The following is a 22,948-nucleotide window of genomic DNA, read 5'->3' as shown; positions in this document are numbered from 1 at the left end:
GTCCATGTTCAAGATTCCTTCATCGGTGATTATCAAGCTAAATTCCATTATGGCCAGATTTTTATGGGGAGGAGTTGAGGCCAAAAAAATCCATTGGGTTAATTGGACAAAAATGTGCTCTGGAAAAAGTGTGGGTGGTCTTGGTGCTTTGGACATTAGTTATATGAATAGAGCTCTATTAGAGAGGTGGTCTTGGAAGTTTGCTAATGATAAAAAGTCAGTATGGAAGAAGGTTATCTGCTGTAAATACAATATGGATCCCAGTTTTCTGATGTTTAATGAGAAACTTCCTGCACATGCTTCTTGAATTTGGAAATCGGTGGTCCATAACCATTTCAAGTAAGATCAGTTTGGAGATAAGTTTCTAAGTAAGTTTAAAGTCAAAGTGGGGGATGGAGGGAGCATCAGATTTTGGCTTGATAGTTGGGCACTTGATTCCCCTCTTAAAGTGGTTTTTCCCAGAATGTTTGTGTTGTCTATAAACAAGAATGAGAAGCTTATTGAGTTTGGGGAGTTTCAGTCAACAGTTTGGTCTTGGCATGTTAATATGAGAAGACATTTGAGTGATTGGGAACTGTCTCAGTATGCTGATTTAATGGCTTTGATCCATAATGTCACTCTTTCTCAGGATTTATCGGATGGGTTGGTTTGGTGTGGAAATAGGGAAGGAGTCTATACTGTTAGTTCGTGTGTTAAGTCTTGTTGTCCTACTGGTACAGAAGATCCTTTTTGGAAGAATTACGTTTGGAGGGGTTTAGTGCCTCCTAAAGTGGAGGTATTTTTGTGGCAAGTGGTGCTGCAGAAATTGCCAGTAAAACTTGAGTTACAGAGGAGAAGAGTCGCAACTATTGTTGATGTTGCTTGCCCTTTGTATGAAAAGGCGGATAAAACCTCATCACACTTATTATTTTCTTGCTTGGTGGCGTGGTCTTTATGGAACAAATTTATGAGTCTTTGGGGAGTCTCTTCAGTTTTTCAAGTCAATGCTCAAAGTTTTATGGTTGCTTGGGATGAATTGGTTCCTAATTCTAAAATTTGGACCTTCATTCCGGGGGTGGTTCTATGGACAATTTGGAAATGTAGGAATGCCGTTATGTTCGAGGGGGAAGGGTAGATCAGATTGATCTATTCTTTATGGCAAGATGTAGGTTGGCTGCTTGGTTCCTAGCTTACTACAAGGTTGTATCTATTTCTAAGGACTACCTAATCTGTGACCCTACACTTGGGGATTGTTTCTCTTTCTCAAGCCCTCTTATTATCAAAGTTGTGTCTTGGTCTCACCCTCCAAAGGGCTGTATTAAGTTGAATGTTGATGCGGTCGTGACTGCAGATTGGAGGAAGAGTAGTGTTGAGGGCATCCTACGGGCTCACGATGGTTCGTTGTTGGTTCCTTTCAAGAGGTTGCTGGTCCAGGTCCTCCTATTTTGATAGAACTTAAGGCTATTAAGAAAGGGTTATCATTTTTTGCTTCGATTCAGCAGAGTTTTAAGGATAGGTTATTAGTTGAATCATACAGTAAATTAGCAGTAGAATGAGTCAAGAATATCAACCGTTGTCCCTATGTGTACTCAGACATTGTGGCAGCTATTATTGATATGATTAGAGGTTTGAATGGGAGTATTAAATGGGTTGCTAGGTCAGCCAATGTTGAGGCTGATAGATTAGCTAAGGCTGGTATTGGATAGATACGATGTTTTCATTAGGTTGGTTGGGTTATCTGTTAGGCTTTGGGTAGGTTATTTGTAAGAGAGATTGTATGGTTGTTTTTAAGTTTTGTAATTTGTGGTTATCAATGAATTATTTAGGCACTCTTTCCCTCCTTCCACTGATTAAGGAGCACATTGTGATCCTCAATCATGAAGGGGGTTTTTAACGAGGCCTACCATTCCTATAAAAAAAGCTACAAGGAATCGAGACCCAGGAAATGAAAACAGAAACATACATGAAATAAGATGGGTAAAGTTAAAACTTAGTTCCTTCCAAGCAATTGACTTAACACCTCATACATGAGATGCATAATAAGGGCGAGAAGTGTTTTGCTGGGTAAAATATGATTTATGTAACGTGCATAAGGGCAAGAAATATCATGCATTGAATAATTTGTTCATTTTTAAGTGTGGTATATGCATGCATGTTCGTTCGGATGCATGTGTGCTTCTGCTTGAATAATTGCAACAATGGCAAATCTAGGAAATTCATATTCAAGCTATATCCACCAAGAATTAAAGCCAACTGTACACGGATATATGTATTTAGGTGAATCTAATCATACTAAGTTCTTGAAAATGCAAGGCTTCTAAATTTGAGAGCATAAAGCAGTGTAGGATGCGCCCATATACCTAAGGACTAAGGGACCATAGTCCATAAACACAACACAGAGAAAATAACGAATATTTTCTATAGAAAACATGAAACTGAAAGATGTGAACTGATAAGTGAAAGAACACCACAAAACGAGATTATAACTTACAAGTAGCTTGGGAGCTTATATGGTAAATAATCACTAGCCCAATACAACAAAGACTATGGACATGATAGGCAAGGAAATTATAGTAGAGTCCAAGAGAATATTGTGAAACTTATTGTTGGAAGATGCATCAAGCTAGTTAAACATAGCTACGCTAAAAAATTAGAAAGTATTGTTATTATCAACATTTGGAAATTTCAGAATAAAAGTTGACCAAAACAGGAGCTCCTAGATTTAAAACAAAATCCTTTCAGAGGCAGCTAAAGATAACATCTCTTCTAGAGGAAGTCATTTCAACTACATTGAGGACAAGAGACACACTATGTGTCTCAGATAAAAGAAATTTCCCGCCTTTAGCAAGTAATTAATGAGGAAATTAACCATTCCGATCATTATCTGAAATCATAAATTCATAAGAATAAAGTGTAGATGCTCGATTTGTCCAGGGCCAAGTCGGAGTAGACCCGAATCAATGGCAGGCCTAAAGAAGAACCCAACCTGTGCATAACCCAAATAAAGACCCGGTTTGGGAGCAAGCCCGGACCAATGGATCGGTTGGTTGGAGCTGTCTAACCATGCAACTGCTTTGATGTACTGCAATCAGGAAAAAAAGGAATTTCAGCCATGTATGGTAACTGGTCAGTTATCAGCTGTTAACTAAAACAATCGGTGAGGGATATAGGAGCAATGAAGAAAAACTATAAAGGGGGAGTTTTCTTTAGACAAATTACACAGACAAATAAGGGGAGAGCATTTTAGCAAGAGAAAAAGCGAGAAAAATACAGTGTAAAGAAAGGGGCTTCCCTCCATTTTTGGATATCAATAAAAAGCAATGGAGAATTGTTCCATTTTTTGTTTTTCCATACAAAAACATTAACATAATATAACCAGAGGGAAAAAACGAGAGCAGATATAACAATCCAGGAGCAAAAATTCAAACGATCCAACACAGAGGCAAAATCAAGCAATACGCGTTAACAGAGAAGACATTTTCGAAAGAAATCAATCGAACTCTCCATGAGAGAATCCACACAACAATCAAACGAAAAAACTATCTCTTTTATCCACCACAGCAAACGTATTCAAAGAGGAAAAACCCTGAAAAAAAAAAGAGAAAATAGCTTAAAAATCTCACCTTTTTCTTTCGAGGAGTGTCACCGTTCGTCATCGGATCGTGGAAAAGCCTTTACCGGTAGAAGGTAATGTTCCTAAAGCATTTCGATTTGGGGAGTTTGTTTGAAATTGGGGTATTCTGTTTTGGGTTGCTTTGATCATCTTCTCTCATAACGTAAGAGAGTGAGAGTGAAATGGAGAGTTGAATAAGAGAGGTGGCTAGACGGAAAGTATGAATTGTTTTTCTTTTTGTATTTTAGGTAAATACATTAGGTTTAAAAGCTATTTTTTTCATCTAGGGTATGATTTGCTTTCTTTTGGTCAATGGGTTATTTTTTGTTGTCTACCCGTTTTCATTTCATTGCATTTTAGTCCTCTTTTCAAGGTTTATAAATTTGTGAATCTAGTTCCCTTAATTTTAGTCTTTAGTCATCAGTTTCATTTTACCCTGTTTCCTTTTCTTATACATTTGAAGTCTTTTTACAATAAGGTTCATTTTAGTCTTATAGGATAATGGTTATACTTTGATTTTAGCGCCTGTTCTTGTATGATATTTGTATTATGATTCTTACCTTTTTTGCCGTGTTTATGACGTTCTTGTATGCACATAGATGGTATTCTATGTATATATTATAGATATATTTTGACATGACCTGGTGCTTAAAATATTATGTAATATTTTATAATTGTGTCTCATGCCTTTCTTTGCAATTAATACTTATTTAAGACATTTGTTTAAAGAATTCTGCGTGTACATGTATATAGCCATAGTTTAGGCATTTATTAATTGTTGTAGATATACATCTACCATGTATGTAATCGTGGCTTTTTTGTACATATCAATACTATCTTTTTTTTTAATTAATATTTAGGGTGCACTCATAATTTGTATATTGCCCCACGTGCATAACTTGACCCTATCAAATAATTGGATTAGGGGAATACCTTTTTATTTTAAAATCATTGTGAGGGGTTTGTCTTAACTTATTAGAGAACTACTTTTGACGATTTTAAATTAAAAGCGTATCCCGAAAGTGAAACCTAAAAAATTGATTTGTCACTTAAAATTTGGGAACGAAAGAAAAAGAAATGTTCGATTATTTAAATTTTTCGAGAAAAGATTGTTACAACTCATCTAAGATTTGGTCTCGATATTTTAAATAATCGAACATTCTTTATCTTTCTAAAACAACTCGATAATTTTAATTCAATCTATTCAGGTGCTTTTGAATATTATAAAATTCACATCTTTGTTTTATGGGATCAAAAGTCAAATTAAGTTCGAATTTGTAAAGTTCACTGCAAAGACGTTAATTAATCAACTAGGTACTGATTTAGTGCGCTGTGGGGGTGTTAATCCTTCCCCACGCATAACCGACTCCCGAACTCAATTTTGGTAACACATACCTAAATTTATCGTTTTAATTAAAATTAATTTTTATTTAAAAGGACAAAACATTTTTGGGTGCCCAATCACACCCTAATCAAGGATTGGTGGCGACTTTTCGAACTATACGTTTTTATTTTTAAGGAATCCCAAATTTTTCAAAACGATAGATTTTTTTTAATCATATTACTTTTTAATTAAAAATCAGTTGAAATAGATAAATTAAAAATTGATGTGATTTTCAAAATCTCATTTTTTTAAAAAAAAAATCGTTTCGACATGAAGGTGATAAAAGTTGAGAAAAAAATTCAATACATTTTCTTTCAAAAGCCACTCGTTCTCCTCTTCCAGTTTTACAGCTAATGATTCCAATTCAACTTGGTATGCCTACGATTACGATAAAAAAAATAAAACATCAAATTTTTTAAAAGAAACAATCCATTAAAGATGACACAATTTAATCAAAAGAACTAAACCAATTGTATACATGCTTCCTTTCCTGGGACTAGGCAACAGATTCCCTGTTCTTAATCATCATTCTCTGTCGCTGCTCTACCGCTTTACCCAACGGCTCCAATAAAACCCCTCTTCCTCTCTTCCCTCTCCCTCCATCACCTCCACTCCCAATAACTTCCATCCCGTTCCCGAACCCAACAATTGACCCCTCCATCTTATCCAGTATCTGAAACGCACCCCTCCCACCGGATCGAACGGGTACACTCTACCACCCAACCTATCCGTATGTAACTTAACCTCCTCCTCTTCCTCCACAGCACCAGCCTTCGCCAAGAAATCCTCCAAAGTCATCATCTCATTCGGCGCCTCCTCTTTCATTGTTATCTCTTTCCTCTTGCCCGATACAATTTTCCTCCAAACCTCATCCACACTTCTCACAACATTGTTATTAAAATCCGCTAAAGCTTGAACCTGAGAAGCTTCAAAATTATCCGCGACAGCATTCAGAACCGGAGCGTCGATTACAGTGAACGAAGCATCGACCAGAGTTGTCTCCGTCGCGGGAGCCGCCGAGTAAAAGTTTCGGAGGATGCCATCGACTTTCATTTCCGCGCTCAATCTGTTGTTATCGTCGTTTCTGTTTTGATCGGTGGAAAGTTGGGGTCTTGTAGATGAAGAAATAGTAGTGCATCGGGAGAGATCCAAATTTCGCGAATTTGAAGTAGACGATGCCATAATCGGAAACAATTCCACTCCTACAGATAGATTATCTCATGGAAAATTCCAGTTCTCTCCCTCTCGAGATAATATCTAGGGTTTAGGATTTTTTTTTTGGGATATTTGGGGATTTTGAACTTGTCGTACTTTTTTGGTTTGCTATTCTGTTGGGATCAGGGAGACCAAACAGCGCGTGTGAGGGCGCGTGGATCCGTTTTTCGATTAACAGAGGGTTCCCATTTTTATATTGTTTTCGCAAACTGCAATGGGGCTGAGATAACGTGTTGCAACTTGATTCGTTTACTAGTCTTTATGAAAAGGGTAAAATACACAAATGACTCTCTCACTATAGCGTCCTCCTATTACTAAAAGTTACAAAATAGTCCCCTAATTATAGAGTATTACTTTGTTGAGTCCTTTATTATTAAAAGTTACAAAATGGTTGTTCGACTATTCATATGTTTTCAAAACTATCATTTTCCGTTAAAAAATTGAAGGCAATTTAACCTAGGACATATAAATATTATGATGATTATTTTGTAACTATTAATAGTCGGGAAACTCAACAAAGCAATGACTTATAGTCAAATGACCAATTTTATAACTTTTAATAGTCAAAGGACTCAACAAAGTAATACCCTGAAGTCGAGGGATCCTTTGTGTACTTTATCCGAAAATTACTTGGTCATTTTAGTTCAAATTCTTTTATTAGTACCCTTACTATGCTTGTGTCGTGAATTTAGTCTATGTATCATGATTTGTTTACTTTTAGTCTTTGTATTTTTAAAATTATAAAATTTCAATTTTGATCTAAACAATAACAACAAAATCTGTTAAATCACTATTTGTTATTAGTTCTTGTTTTAGGAAAAAGTTTAAACTTAGTTCTTCTTCTTCAAATTTAATCTTTGTACTTTTCAAATTTTATAATTTCAATCTTGATCCAAACAAAAGCAATAAAAATTGTTAAATTAAATGTTCCATAAAGAGGTGTTTAGCTCATGAAATGTAGTATTACGTCCGGGAATAAAATTACTAGAATGTAATGTTACTTTACACATTATTGGTAATGTTACATTATTGTATTTGGCATGAATGTAAAACTACAGTGTTTGGTTAGAGAAATAAAATATTATTAGAATATATATTTTATCAAATTGTCCTTGTGATATATTTATTTTTTAACAAGTTGAATTCTGGATATTCAAATAAAAATATTTATATAAAAACTCATTTAATATATATTATTTTATTATTTTTAATTTATATATTTTCATTAAATTTAAATTCATAAATTTTATATAATTTTTTTACAAAATTTAAAAGATAAATGGGTAGATTAAAAGGGTAAATATATCATATATTCTTTTAATCCTAATTAATATTATTTTTGAGGTAATGGACACAATTTATTTTCAAGATCTTTTGGTGTATATTGAATTTGAGGTCTTGCTCTTCGTCTTTGTTTATAGTAACAACAATAGTAGTATTAATGATGATAATAACTAAAATGCCTATTTTTTTTTTTGTATTTTTTGTTTTTATTTTAACTTATTTTTTATTTAAACATCGATGATAACAAATAAACAGAATGTAAGTACCTAATAAAACTTGATAAACCTCACATTGCAAAGTTCACTATTGTTGATAGGGATGGCATTATGACCCGAACCCGACGGGAAAACTCGAAATTCGATCAAGTTCGGGGGTTCGGGGCAAGGTATCCCCGCCCCGATTATATATATAATATTTTATATTAGTTATATATATAATATTTTATATATTTTATATTAATTATATATAAAATGTTTTCGGGTCGGGTTCGGGGATGGGGCAAAAAAATCCCGAAGGGGCGCCCCGATAAAAAACCTGTCAGGGATCAAGTCGGGGATGAGGATTCATTTTGGGTTTGGGGACGGGGCGAGCAAAACCCGCCCCGAACCCGACCCGTTTCCATTCCTAGTTGTTGATAGGAAAACAAAGAAAGTATAGCATGTTTGAAAAAATAAAAATAACACGTTTAAAAAAGTAAAGATACTATAATTTTTGTACATGCACACTCCATGTTCCATTGAAATCCACCGACATTCAATATAAAATATACATCAAATACTTGAGTGGAAATTGTCTAAACATATGAACTATCCATGTTACATAATTTTTTTTCTATATAATGTTTATAAGCTTACATTCTTTGTACACTTACAAAACAAAAATAAATAGAACATTAACCATCAAAAACAACAACTATGTTCAGTCTTACAAAAGATAATAGCCATTACATTTTAAATTTAAGCATATATGTTGGTTATATTATATACACAAAAAACTATCAAAGTCAAAACCAACTTAACATATACTTAATGAAGCTAGACAAAAAAAATTGAAAGCATATTCTAAAGTCAAAATTAAAAAGAGATCTACGCATCTATAGAAAGATCAAAGTTAAAAAGATGATCGATAAGGATGTCATTCAAGTAATTTCTTAATCACATAATTTTTTTTTCTGAATTCTTTTGACAAAGAAAATAAAAAGTCTACCTTGTGCACCTATCTATTAATATACTCTCCTGCTTTAAGCATTTCATCATTGGAAAAACCTTTAATTTTCATGATTTTTATGAAAATTGAAATTCTTCGGTCATTTCTTTTTGCCTCCATTTTAAATAATACAATAATGTCCTTAATTTTTTTGAGTAATTTATTGGTTTGCAACATCAAACTTACTTATCTCCTCTACAAGATCAAATAACCCTTCATCATTCTGAGACCTTTTATTACTAGCTATTTTTTTCATTGCAAGGATAGTGACAATATTAACATATATTTGACAAGTTGAAACGCCAACATCCTCTCTTGATTCAAAACCTTTTACTCATTCTTTAACAACAAATGCATCTATAAATGCATTGTATTTTACATCAAGATCTTTCACTGTATCTGCTGTCTCAATTGTTGTTTATGTTACTCTTTCTTTTCTAAATATTTGAATAAAGTCATCAAAGAATAGAAATAACTTATTTTCAATCTAGTAACAGTTGTGTAATACCCCAAATATCATATCAGTGACTATAGTGTATAGATTTAAAATTTTGGTGGGTTAATTTGAATAAATTAAATAGTACAAGAAGTTAATTAGGAAATTGTATTTAAGACTAATTATTAAGATGATGACCCTTGTCAAGCAATATGCTATAGTCTGAAACTCGCTATAGACATGAAACTATAAAGGAAATAGCCACAGCATGAGACTGTCGGATCTACAAGAGGAAATAATCCCTTTTTGTTGGCTGATGTCAAGAAGGAGAAAATATTAAGATTGTAATTACTGCAAGCGTAATAGTCTCTCGTAAACATGCACAAAATCGGATAAAAAATCGATTCAAATCGGATAAAAATCGATCTAATTTTTTTACCTAGTAAAAAAATTGAATTTTAAAAAAACCGGTTAAGATTCTAACCGGTTTGAAAGGTCGGATGGTATAACCAATTTTGGTTTGGAAAAAACCGAATATAAAAAAACCGATTTTAATATTATTAAAATTACATCATTATCAATTGCACCAAAGTTTACGATAATTGAAATACTTAAATACTTTCCCAATCTATTTATACATGTTTAGGGTGATAAAATGATAATTTTCTTAGAAAAAATGTAAAAAAAAACGATCACAAAAACCCCTCAACGATTATATTAACGACTAATTTTTTAAACCTCATACTAGATTTTTTCCGAATAAAAAACCGATTTTTTATCCGATTTTTTCAAACCAATTTTTAATCCGGTAAAAAAACCAATCAGCCAATTTTTTACCAAACTGGTTATACTATCCGGTTTTAAAATATTCAATCCGATTTAAAAAAAACTGATATTTCCAAAATCCAGTTTCGAATATTTTTTACGCAAAATCAAATATTCGAATTTTTTGTGCACCTCTAATCTCTTGTACCAAAAAAATTTCAAATATTCAAACTAAAATATTATAAATCTTTTACATTTTATATATTTAAGTCATAAAATGAGTACTTGTTTAACCTGTAAGTATAATGTCAAAATTAGTCTCTAATATTTGTTAAAATGGTCATCTTAATAAGTACTTTTTTTATGGAATATTTTGATTAAAATAATTCATTTTAAGATAAAAATATCGCTACCATTAGATTAAATAGTTCCTTTAATGCTTATTTTTTAAAAGATATCTCACATTTCATTAGAATAAACAAATCTCGACATTAGTTATTTTGTTAACTAATAATTTTTATTTATAAAAAAAATTATGCAAAATAAAATGTTAAGAGCTAGTTTTAACATTAGGCTTCTTTTAATTTCGTTAGATCGAACATCCCACTCTCTAGGAATCTAGCTTTTTGTTTTACAGCAAATCATCAGATTTGTGCCCAGAACAGTGTTCATATAATCATATTCACGAATAATTCGTTCAATTTTCGTGATCCAAGATTCAATTCTAATGTAATACGTAGTATAATCAAATCATCGAAGGCGTTTCATTTTCCGATGAAAATGAATCTAGAGGTATCAGTTTCTTGCCGAAAAACTCAACCGTGAAAACTAGTCAAAACATTAAATTCCATAGCTCAAGTGACTGACGTGAACTTGAAGGAGCTCACACAGATCTAAACACTGAAACTGGATTCATAGTGAAAAAGGAGTTTGCTAATAATACGTTTCGACTAAACAATTTAAAACAAAATATGAAAAGCAAATAAAAGAATCTTTCAATCATTTTTACTTTAAGAAGAGGAATCATTCAACTTGAACAATGCTAGATTGAAAACATACCGAAATTTGAAGAAAAAAAGGTCAGAAATCTCGTGTGGAAAGTGCCGCTCATAGCACCGACGACGGTGCTGCGTTTGCACGAACATACGATTTTCATCATTCTCTATTTCCTCCACTTTTTTAAGTTTATCATAAGCCAAAAAAAAAAAGGGAAAGGAAAAACCGAAGCTCCAGGTTGATCCCTGAGAGCATTTTGAAGACCATTACCTTCTCCGTCCTATGCCGCTGTGGAATCGATTTGGGGAGGTTTTTATAGCTAGTAGTAAGTAACCCTAATTAGAGAAACGGTATCGTTTTGTAATGGTCTCTGTCCACACACCCAACTTGAACCGGGATGAGATTTAAGAGCAAACCGACAGATTAAAGTTAGTTTAACATTGTTGTTATAAGGAAACATTACACCAATGGTTACTATTTTTTTGAGTAATTTTTTGTTTTCCCCATTAAAATTTTAAAAGTAACAAATCGGTCATCAACGATATCGATTTGTAACAAAAGGTCACTAACGTTGTTGATTTATAACAAAATAATCACTCTACCGTCATCTCCATTAACGTGATAACATGACAATATTAACAAAAAGGTTAATATTTCATTTTACCCGTAAACTAATGCTAAAATATTAAATAGGCCCTTAAACAATGATTTTATATCTAATATACCCTAAAAAGTTTTATAATTTTCATTTTTCCGAACACCCCATTACCTTCGCTATATTCAAACCATATTCCTTCAAAACAAAAATCACATACAATTAGTAGCACTTTCCTTAGTATTCATTTCAACCACACTTAAGCAAAACAAGTCAAAAAAATTATCTTCAGCTGCAATACCAATCTTTGAACTCAGTGTTTTTGTTCCTATCTTGCAGTGTTGCGTTGGAGTAAAGTACTTATTGGTGTGCTCTATTCTCTCTTTAGCATTTGATTTTAGTTAGTGGATTACTAATTGTCTAAAATATACAATGAAACAGAAAAAAAATAACAGAATGGTTCACTCTTTTTTTGCAACAAAAGAGAAGGCAACTTATTATCTAAATATATATATATTTGTTTAAGTGTGATTGAAACAAATACTAAGGAAACTGCTCCTAATTTTTTGAGTGTGTTTTTCATTTTGTAAGGAAAATGGTTCAAATATAATGGAAGTGGTGGTGTGTTTGGAAAAAAATGAAAATTAGAAAGTTTTTCGAGTAAATTAGATATAAATTCATTGTTCAATGACTTATTTGATGTTTTAGCAGTATTTTAGGGGTAAAATGAAAGATTAACCTTTTTTTAATGTTTCCACATCATCAATTTAACAGGATGGCGGTATAGTGACCATTTTGTTCAAATCGATAACGTTAGTGACCATTTTGTTACAAATTAATAACATTAGTGACCGATTTGTTACTTTTGAAACTTTAGTAGAAAAAATGAAAACTTACTCAAACATTAGTGACCATTGGTGTAGTTTACCCTTGTTACAATTCTTCTTTAAAATAAGGATAAATTACACGTTTAGTATCTAAACTAGTGTTTTTACTATTTTGGTACCCTAAACTTTATTTTTTTAAATTATATATAAAATTTAGTTTAAGTTTCATTTTGGTACCAACTGTTAAAAACTAATAGTAATGTTGATGTGACACCATAATATAATGACACATCATCATTGAAACAAATAAAAAAATGTCACTTTGGCAATTCTATTAAATTTTTAATGACGGGTACCAATTTGAAATCTAAATTAAATGTTAGGTTTGTTTTTTTTAAATGAAGTTAGGATACCAAAACAGAATAAAAGTAATAGTTTATATACTAAATGTGCAGTTTAGTCTAAAAATAAGTAAAAGAAGTGTTTAAACAATAGGGTAAAATATATAAATGGTCCAACGAGTATAGAATGTTGCTTTATTGAGTCTTCTAATTATTAAAAGTTACAAAATGATATTCGACTATAAGGCAGTGTGTTGCTTTGTTGAGTCACCGTTTATCAAAAGTTATAAAATAGTCATTTAACTATTCATATAATCTAAACTCGTCATTTTTCATTAAAAATTTAACAGTCGTCTAAGTCGAACGTTAACTTGTTGAATATGATATGATAAAATATAATCCTAGAATCGGTTAGCTATATTTTATATATCGACTCTTCATTTACATTATGTTGTGAAGTCAATGCTTGAAACATTATGATATCGGGTAAGTGCTTTAAAGAAACAATGGTGTCAATAGACATCATTAAAATACAATTTTATCATATCTCAATCAGCAAATTAACATCTAGCTTAGAAGACCATTAATTTCTTAAACATAATAGGACAAGTTTGAAACATTTTGCTAATGATCAACACATGTTGCCGACACAATATTTTTCGCATGTGTTTAATTTTTGACATGTCACATGCCACGCCACTCAAATTGAAGACATAGAACATGTCATATTACCAATTTTGATGATGTAGTATGTGTCACATCACTTAAAGTGATGACATGACATATGTTATCTAACTCAAAGACTCAAGGTGAATACATGACACATGTCACATTATCAAACCTAATGACAAATTGTATCACATAACCCGAAGTGATAACATAACATATGTATTGTTACTCAAATATCGTGAAGACATAATAAATGTCACATCATCAAATTTGATAACATAATATGTGTTGTATCATCCAAATGATGACATGACATATGATACGTCACTCAAAATAATGACATGATATATGTCAAGTTAAACATATTTGAAAATAAGCTAAATACAAAATAATGCCTAAACTATACCTTAAATTGATTTTTAGTGCCTAAAGATTTTTCTTAAAATAGGTACCTAACATTTTATTCGTTACACTTTTAGGTGTTTATTGTTATATTTTTCTTATTTTTTTAATTTTTTTTATTTTTTAAAATAAAATATGATTTTTTAAAGGAAACAATTAAAAAAATCAAACCTATCCCCCATCATTCCTTCTCCCTTCCATCCCCCACATCCGATAACGAAGGATCACCACCAGTTGGGTTTTGTTTGTAACAGTACGGGGAATTCAATGATGGCGATCGTGTAACGTACAAACAATTACATTCGTTAGAATCACATGAAAAAATAAAGGAAAACCTAAAAATCCAATTACCTTTCGTGGCGCTTTCCATGATGATCGACACAATTTCACGGTGGGTGGGGGATTAAATTTTGGTCACAATAGCGAGACGATTCTGATGGTGTCGACGATGATGGCCACGTGCCGGCGGTGGCCGATTGATAGTGGAGGAAATAAATTTTGGGTTTTTTATAATTATAGAATTAAGTGGGTTTTTTAAAATAAAAAAATTGAAAATTTATATGAATGAAACATGTCAGATAACGACTAAATTTAATGGTGGTTATGGTCCAAGCACTTAAAAGTGTAAAGTTGAAAACGTTAGACACCTATTTTTAACGAAAAAAATTTTAGGTACTAAAAGTCAATTTGGGATATAGTTTAAGCACTTATTTTTGTATTAAGCCGTAAAAATATAACGTCAACAACTTCACTAACCGTTGGTCGATTAACGATTTTAATCCATCAGAAACTATTTTGACCAAAAATTAAAATGTTGAGTTAAAATATTTCTAAAAAAGAATAGGGGTCAAAATGATCATTTGTGTAATTAGGGGATTAATTTTATCATTACACCAATTAAATTTCAGAAAGAAAACGGGGGGTTTTATGTAAATTCAATTATTTAAACAATTTGAAAATGTAACATTATAACTAGGGTTTTTTTTGGGTGGTTCTCCCTGTTCAGTCACCAAGCAGCAGCGCCGCAGTGCAGGAGTCTCCCAAATCAGGTCACTTCTCTCTTCCACGCATTCTCTCCATCTTTACTATCTTTTTCTATAGTAAAACCAATTGCTATCACCAGAAACTCTTTTTCATTTCATTTTAATTGCTATTTTTATAGATTGAATGAAAAGACATGGGTTTGATTAGTGTTTTGATGTGCTATGTATATAATTTTTTGGGTGGTGAAGGAAGGGAAGAATGTCTCACAGGAAGTTTGAGCACCCAAGGCATGGCTCCCTTGGATTTCTTCCAAGGAAGCGAGCTTCTCGTCACAGAGGAAAAGGTATGTTGTATTCAGTGATGGAGATAGGATCAAATATCAGGAGGTGCAAGGATCTATTAAGTATTTAAATCTAAAAATTAGGAGGCACAGATACTTTATTTGACTAATATTTAAACTAACAAGGACCTAAAATGCTATTCTACCAAAAAAAATTGGGGCACAACCTCTCCCACCCTACCAACAAATGGCTCATTCACTGGTTGTATTCTCTTTCATTTTTTCAATTTAATGTTGATACTGCAATTCACCAGCACCATTGTAGCCTATAGCTGTATAAACTTTAGGAGTATACTATGTTATTTGAACTTGGGGGTTTCCATTAGGTACTTTATGTGTTCGGTATGGATTTGTTCTAAATGGGGATGTTTTTGATTGGTGCAGTGAAGGCATTCCCAAAGGATGATCCAAGCAAACCATGCAAGCTCACTGCCTTTTTGGGGTACAAGGCTGGTATGACACACATTGTCAGGGAGGTCGAAAAACCCGGATCTAGTAAGTTCATTTTGATTATGAAAATTGGGAATATTTTTCATGTTCTTTGGTTGATTTTTTTTTTTGTAATTTTGAGTTTAATGTTATGTTGTTTAATTTTGTATAGAGCTTCACAAGAAGGAAACATGTGAAGCCGTTACTATCATTGAAACCCCTCCCATGGTTATTGTTGGGGTTGTCGGGTACGTGAAGACGCCACGTGGCCTCCGCTCGTTGAACACCGTCTGGGCTCAGCATTTGAGTGAGGAGGTCAAACGTAGATTCTACAAGCACTGGTGCAAATCCAAGAAGAAGGCTTTCACCAAGTACTCTAAGCAGTACGAGAGCGAAGAAGGGAAGAAGAGTATCACGGCTCAGCTTGAGAAGTTGAAGAAATATGCCACTGTTATCAGGGTCTTGGCACACACCCAGGTTGTAACCATATGTGTCCTTATTTTCTGGTTTCCTTTTTTGAGGGGTGGATGACGTTTTCTGACAAAGTGCACTACAGATTAGGAAAATGAAGGGATTGAAGCAGAAGAAGGCACACCTAATGGAGATCCAAGTCAATGGTGGCACTATTGCCGACAAGGTTGATTTTGCGTACAAGTTCTTTGAGAAGCAAGTACCCATCGATGCTGTCTTCCAGAAGGATGAAATGATTGACATCATCGGTGTCACAAAGGGTAAAGGTTATGAAGGTGTTGTGACTCGTTGGGGTGTCACACGTCTGCCCCGTAAGACCCACAGAGGTCTGCGTAAGGTTGCTTGTATCGGTGCCTGGCATCCTGCTAGAGTCTCCTTTACAGTTGCCAGGGCAGGTCAGAACGGATACCACCACCGTACTGAGATGAACAAGAAGGTTTACAGGGTTGGTAAAGTTGGTGATGAGACTAACTCGGCTATAACCGACTATGATAGGTAAGTGCATTTGTCTAATTATGTTCCAGTTGCCAGAATATACCTATATTTTTTTATACTTACAATCAGATTTGGAGTCGTTTCCAGGTTCTTGTATGGATAATTCTTATGTTTTCTGTTTGCATCTGCTCGATATCATTACTGATCGTGTTCAACTAGCTAGAATAAACCTAAATCATTTTACTTCCATTTGGTTTGACTTGTTTTCAAGGTCTTGTATGGAGAGTTCCATTGTTTTCCGTTCAGCTTTGCCCGATACCATTGCTGAATGTGTTTAATTATCTAGATTATACCCGAATCATTTTACTCGGATTCACAGTTTTTTCCATGGTGATGTATGGAGAAGACTGATGTTTTCTGTTTCGGTTTGCTGATATAATTGCTGAACATGTTCTAACATGGCATTTTTAATCAGGACCGAGAAGGATATCACCCCGATCGGTGGCTTCCCTCACTATGGTGTTGTGAAGAGTGATTACTTGATGATCAAAGGAGGCTGTGTTGGACCTAAGAAGAGGGTGGTTACACTTCGCCAGTCTCTGATTAACCAGACATCCCGTGTGGCCCTCGAGGAAATCAAACTCAAGTTCATCGACACCTCCTCAAAGTTCGGGCATGGACGATTCCAGACGACACAGGAGAAACAGAAATTCTATGGTCGGCTCAAGGCATAAAATCGGGAAAAAGTTGGTTGAAATTTCTTGGATGATTTCGTTTTGCTTTTTCGGGTTTTGTCTTGAATGTTTGAACTCGCCGAGTTTTGAACCATGTGTACTCAATGCTGGACTTTCTTTTGATTGCGTTAGTGATCTGATTCAATAAAACTAAACATCCCATTAATATATAGTTTATTATAAAATCCTTAACATTGATAAAAATTAAAGTCTAATAAGACTTGATTGATACATAAATTATAGTTTGATAATCTAATTTATAAAAAAAATTATTTAATGATTAAAATAGCGATGATCTTATAGTTTACTGATCAATAAGGTGCTTTATTATAAATATTTTAATTTTGACTTGGGTAAATTACAATTTTGGTAACTAAACTTTACTCTCTTCTATTTTATTCATTGCACTTATCTTTTAGGATAAAAACTTATACTTGCATCCAATCGAATTTGACACACATATATATATAATTTTATTTTTACAAAATAAAATATAGATTTAACTAAAAAAATATAGAGAAAAAATATTATTACAATTATCTTTAAATAAATAAAGATAATTATAATATTTTTTAAATTATTTTTTTCTCTAAATTTGACTTCAACCTAATATTATATTTTAAAAACCTAATTTAATAGGACCCAAATTCAATTTTTTTAAATATCAAATAAGATTGGATTAAAATAAAAGATGTTGCATCCAAAATTCAAATCTTATGCCCCACCCCTAAACCCGGTTGACATAGGGCGGCACGTTGATGACACATGTCCGAATAGCTTAATAGACAAATGGGTAAATTACGTATGCAGTATTTAAACTGTAGGTTTTGATCCATTTTAGTATTTAAACTTTAATTTTTTTCAAAATCACATCTAAACTTTAGTTTTTGTTTCATTTTAATACTCCACCGGTAAAAACTTTAATTTTTGTTTTATTTTAGTACTTCCATTCAAAATTTAATATTGCTTTTGAAAAATTGAAAGTTTAGTTACTAAAACAAACCCAAATTAATAATTTAGGTACTAAACTTGTTATTTTTTGACTACCAGATACCGAAAGGAAATGAAAACTAAATTTTAAACATGTTTTTTTAAAAAATATATTAAAATTTAAGTATTAAAACAGATCAAAAATAAAAATTTAGGTACTAAATGGTGATTTAGGGCGAGAAGGGGAAAGAGGATAGGGCAAAAACAAAAACAAAAACATGGGAACCGCACTTGACTCCCCTCTGATTCCCTCTCAATACAAATCTCTCTTCTCCATTTTCCCTCTCTTTCTCTCAGGCAAGTTCTCTCTCATCTCACCGCCTTCCTTTCCCTCTTTAACTCGATATAACGCTCCCATTTTGTTCCCTAAACATGTTACTCTAAACAATAAATCAACATCTTCTCTCTGTTTCCGCAGATTCAAGCTTAAAGGCTTCCCCTTTTATAGTTATGTATTTTTTTTAAAAAAATTCCTCTTGATTTCTTCGCAATTGAACATAGTTTGTTTTGTTTTTCACTTCCAAATTCATTGCGATTTCTTTTCTGTTCTTTAGAAGAAGAAAAAAACACACACTCTGATTTATTAGTTGTTTTTAATTTTTATTTTGCATAATTTGACTGTTAGATGCAGTGAATTAGCCGCTATGTTAAAGGGAAAAAAGTAGTGAAACATTTGATTTTAGCGAGAAATAATATATTAGTGTTTTGTTCCCTTTTGCTTGCAATTTTGGTTAGAAATGAATTGTTTTATTACTTTTGATGGGGAAGTATGGTGAAAGGAGGATAATGGATAGTGTTTTGAGTATGGTACAGGTCCTTGCAAATGGCGGAACCTTCTAAAGTCATTCACGTTCGCATCGTTGGCCATGAAATTACTGAAGTAAAGCCTCTTTACCCCTTTTTTGGCTTACTCTTTCTCTTTACTTCCAACTTCTGTGGAGTCGTCTATGAATGTTTTTGTTTTCTTTTTTGGCTGGTCATGATTGTTTAGAGTTTATGCTTCAATAGGGCAAGCAAATAAACCTTTATTTCAACTTAATAAACTTCGGTTGCAAACTTGCAATGAAAATGTATGGATTTTTATCATGTATAATTGCAGTGCATATGCTTCAATGATGAACGTACATTACCTGATGCATCCCCTTCTGTTTGTTTCAGATTGATTTACTTCAACTTTTCCATCCATTTGGAGTGATAACAAAGCTTGTAATGCTCGGTGCAAAGAATCAGGTTTTTACTTTTTCTCTTGCAATAGATTTAGCTGCTTGAACTTGAAAATCTATGCACACCTAGATTTCATGTGCTTATCCTGTTTAATTGTGTTTAGGCTCTTCTCCAAATGGAAGATGTTCCTTCAGCCATAAACGCAATGCAGTAACACTAATGTTCAACCAGCTATTAGGTATTCAAGTGTTTTCTTTGCTTTCCTTGCTGTCCTTGTTTCTAAATCCTTTGCATGAGTTTGTAATGTTCCAGGGGGAGGAATGTGTATGTTCAATTCTCATCACATCAAGAACTAACAACAATGGATCAGAATGCTCAAGGACGAGGTGATGAGGTTAGTAAATTAGCATACTATCATGTAGTGGATGCAAGATGGAATGCAGTTGTAGGCTTTTGTATAGAAAAATATTTTGAATGAGTCCATTAGTGTGTAATAAAAATTCAATAATGATTAAAAGTAGGATGGGTCGAGAAGATATTATTATGGATATGTTTATGAAAATTTTAAGTAATTTATATATTTTATTAATAATCTTTTTTTTTTCACATTTATAAAATTTTATAATTTCGTACTCTTTAAAATTTTAATTTTATCTTTAACGTAAAATCTTTTATTTATCTCGTTTTAAAACCCAAATTATGATGTGCTCTTTGCCCAAAGACAAATATGAGTTGAATCCAAGCCCAAGATAGTTACTTCCCTTAGAACAACTGCATGATATTATTAAGGTGGTCAAACTCTTCTCTCAGTCACTGTTTTATTCATAACTTATGGATTTAGTCATTATATTATTATGATGAAATTTTAAAATGGGTCAAAGTTGGTACTTCATAAGTGTGAATATTTTCATTTAAATCCCAATTAAAATTTTTTAAAAAAAGTTGTGAAAAAGATAACCCTAACTCCCTGAGGATGTAGATGAAAATTACGTACTTTTTTTCTCTCTTTTAAAAGTGTTCATATTGAAACTAAAAAATCAAATCAAATTATGTTCTCGATCTCTAAAATAAAATTTAATATTTATTTCATATACTTAAAAGATTTAAAAGTAAAACCATGTTAGAATATCAGTTAATACCACGTACATTATAAAGTAGATAATCATATTATATCAAATTAAAATATAAGGATTGAATCTTAATTTTAAAGATAAGAGGGACTGAAATTATAGTTTGACAAAATTCAAAGATTAATATATTTACGTAAATATGTAATTATACCAAATTCAGAAGAAGTAAACTTACCATTACCAAACTTAGTTGATCGTAAGTAAATATCGATAATAAAAAATTCACTGGCAGTGTTAGTTATAATGAAAAACAAGAGATTTCAAATTTGAACTTTTAAGCACATGGATTAAATTTTAAATTTTATGAAAGTAAGGGATTGTCAACATATTTTGACCAAAATTGAAACAAGGATAGTACAATATTACAATCATATTCTTTATCATATTTAAATCATGATTATATGGTAAAGTTCTCGAGTGTACTTATATTAAGGCCGACTGATCAAAGATTCACCAGCTTCTGAGAATTCATAATCCACATAACTCAGGCCTTTCCTTCATTTCAAACCCCAAAGATTGCTTTGTTTTTTTTTTCACCTACAAGGTGGCGCACCAGAGGAGGTCCGGTGAGTTCATCAGGTTTCCCCCTGTTGAAGGTGGCGACTCCGGCCACCACAACCACCAACAGCAAGAAGAAGAGGATGGTTTCCGACAAGAGAACAGGGATGATGAAGCAGACATGTTTTTCCGACAACAAAGTCATCAAGCAAGCGAGATGTCGGCAATGGTGTCTGCCTTGACACATGTTGTCTCAGGCCAAAGAGTTCCTGCTAGTGCTTGGCCTTGTGGTTACCCTACTGATTTAGACAACTGTTTTGGACATACACAAAGTGGCTCGGCTGCCGGTTCTGGTCCATGGAATATGGGTCGGAAAAGAGGGCGTGAAGAAGAGATCATGGCTCAGTTGGTTGAGCCTGAACCAGGGGATCAAACAGACTCCTATGCTGGTTCATCATCCGCTGCAACTTCTGGTATGCCATAGTTGCAGTAGTTACTATATAATCTGTTTTTTTAAATTAATAATATTTTTAATTACAAATACAATTACAATATTATACAACTTAAAAAAATTATCACAACATAGGCATTATGTGACATTTTAATACTGATTTTAGCAAGTTTACATTAGTCAACTTTGAAGGAAAATGTAAAGAAACTTGAAGTGCAATGGACAGTCACCTTTTGACAGTTTCTTTTGTCTCCAAATTTTTTTTAACAGTTGCTGAAGAAACTGTTGCTGCACCAGCCACGGCGGAGACTACCTGCGACACGGTGGCGGTGTCGAACGAAGAATCCGACGAGCGGCGAAGGAGATACCGAGGCGTAAGGCAAAGGCCATGGGGGAAATGGGCGGCGGAGATACGTGATCCGAACAAAGCAGCTCGAGTTTGGCTAGGAACATTCGAAACGGCGGAAGCCGCCGCAAGAGCCTACGATGAAGCGGCGTTGAGATTCAGGGGAAACAGGGCAAAGTTAAATTTCCCGGAGAATGCCAGGGTTTTCCCTCGACCGGTGCAGGATTCTCCGGCCACCCAAACACCGATTCCTGCTTCTCTAACAACTCATTTTCCGTCATATTACCAATCCCCAAATCCTCTTCAGAGCTCCGCCGCCGATATGATGAGAGATTATTGGAACTACTCTCAGTTTCTACAGAGTTGTAATGATTTCAATGAGCAACCAGCTACGAGCTTGCTAAACCATATGATCCAATCGTCTCAGTTACCCAATATTCAACCGCCATTGTTATCTTCTTCTTTGTCACCACCACTTCATCTGCCGCCTTCATCGTCTCCCTCTGCTTCTTTACCTCTGTTTTCTGCTGAGCAGCACCAAATGGGCATTTTCAGGCCGCCGTCTAGTCAAACTCCGACTAGAGGATTAGTTTCTCCTCCTCCTCCGCCGCCGCCATGGTCTCATTCTACTAGCCATTCTTCATCCACCGGTTAAAATATTTAAGAGTTAATTGTACAAAATGTCTCAAATTATGACCCAAATTTTAAAATGGTCCTCAAACTTCAAAATACCCCATCTCACGTCTGATTTGAAGCTTATGATTAGACCGACTGATGATCCAACAAATACCACATTGATACTTTTACAATGTGATTAAAATATTTTGAAAAATTGAATTTAATTTATAATCGGGTCATATTTTTTGGACATCTTGTGCAATTACCCTAACAATAAATTAGATTTTTTAATATAGAGAAAAAAATCATATTATTGGGAATTTAGGATTTTCCCCTTTATTTTAATTTTATTTATAATAGTTATTATTGTAAAAAGATAAACAAAGAGGCATTTAGGGTTTATAGTTTTAGGCATAGTTTATGCTTTGCTTTACACCCAAAGATTCTTCAATGAATGTAATTTAGTTTCCTTTTTCTTTCTATATATCAAATATGATATATACAAGGATAATAAATGATTATACAAAAATAATGTCTACATATATTAGGAACGGACGCATTATTTAATGTTAGAGAGACGGATTTCTAAAATTTTAACAAGAGACGAACTTATAAAATTATAGAAAGAGCGAAAACATATTTTCAA

At 33.2% G+C, this 22,948-nt stretch overlaps 2 protein-coding genes, 1 long non-coding RNA gene and 1 pseudogene across 3 annotated transcripts; 3 read left to right on the top strand and 1 right to left on the bottom strand.

Moving 5' to 3' along the window:
* Positions 1–5,424: 5,424 nt before the first annotated feature.
* LOC120155785 lies at positions 5,425–6,340 on the bottom strand (annotated as a pseudogene).
* Positions 6,341–14,649: 8,309 nt separating this feature from the next.
* On the top strand, positions 14,650–17,110 carry LOC120155927 (60S ribosomal protein L3-like). Its single transcript, XM_039167378.1, has 6 exons — positions 14,650–14,761; positions 14,945–15,039; positions 15,421–15,531; positions 15,638–15,942; positions 16,022–16,431; positions 16,847–17,110. The coding sequence occupies exons 2-6, from the start codon at positions 14,955–14,957 to the stop codon at positions 17,103–17,105; spliced, it is 1,170 nt and encodes a 389-aa protein (XP_039023309.1). The 5' UTR covers positions 14,650–14,761; positions 14,945–14,954; the 3' UTR covers positions 17,106–17,110.
* A 1,793-nt stretch (positions 17,111–18,903) lies between these two features.
* Positions 18,904–19,848, top strand: LOC120155828. The gene is made up of 4 exons (XR_005519004.1): positions 18,904–18,975; positions 19,254–19,325; positions 19,423–19,497; positions 19,572–19,848. It is a non-coding gene; the product is annotated as an uncharacterized LOC120155828 (long non-coding RNA).
* An 844-nt stretch (positions 19,849–20,692) lies between these two features.
* On the top strand, positions 20,693–22,470 carry LOC120155903 (ethylene-responsive transcription factor ERF110-like). Its single transcript, XM_039167365.1, has 3 exons — positions 20,693–20,698; positions 20,838–21,360; positions 21,609–22,470. Exons 1-3 carry the CDS (start codon positions 20,693–20,695, stop codon positions 22,337–22,339), a joined length of 1,260 nt encoding a protein of 419 aa, XP_039023296.1. The 3' UTR covers positions 22,340–22,470.
* The last annotated feature ends 478 nt before the right edge of the window (positions 22,471–22,948 follow it).

Source organism: Hibiscus syriacus, unplaced genomic scaffold (genome assembly GCF_006381635.1).
Source record: "Hibiscus syriacus cultivar Baekdansim isolate YM2019G1 unplaced genomic scaffold, ASM638163v2 tig00111208_pilon, whole genome shotgun sequence".
Lineage (NCBI taxonomy): Eukaryota > Viridiplantae > Streptophyta > Magnoliopsida > Malvales > Malvaceae > Hibiscus > Hibiscus syriacus.
The sequence above is the reverse complement of the archived record's forward strand: the minus strand, read 5'-3'. Positions and strand labels throughout refer to the sequence as shown.

What these genes read in the sequence shown, in the direction of transcription:
- LOC120155927 (XM_039167378.1), top strand. Translation starts at nt 14,955, where the DNA reads ATGTCTCACAGGAAGTTTGAGCACCCAAGGCATGGCTCCCTTGGATTT. An exon ending in GGTCGAAAAACCCGGATCTA is followed by an intron (nt 15,532 to 15,637) that starts GTAAGTTCATTT and finishes AATTTTGTATAG; the next exon opens with AGCTTCACAAGAAGGAAACA. An exon ending in GCTATAACCGACTATGATAG is followed by an intron (nt 16,432 to 16,846) that starts GTAAGTGCATTT and finishes ATTTTTAATCAG; the next exon opens with GACCGAGAAGGATATCACCC.
- LOC120155903 (XM_039167365.1), top strand. An exon ending in ATCATCCGCTGCAACTTCTG is followed by an intron (nt 21,361 to 21,608) that starts GTATGCCATAGT and finishes TTTTTTTAACAG; the next exon opens with TTGCTGAAGAAACTGTTGCT.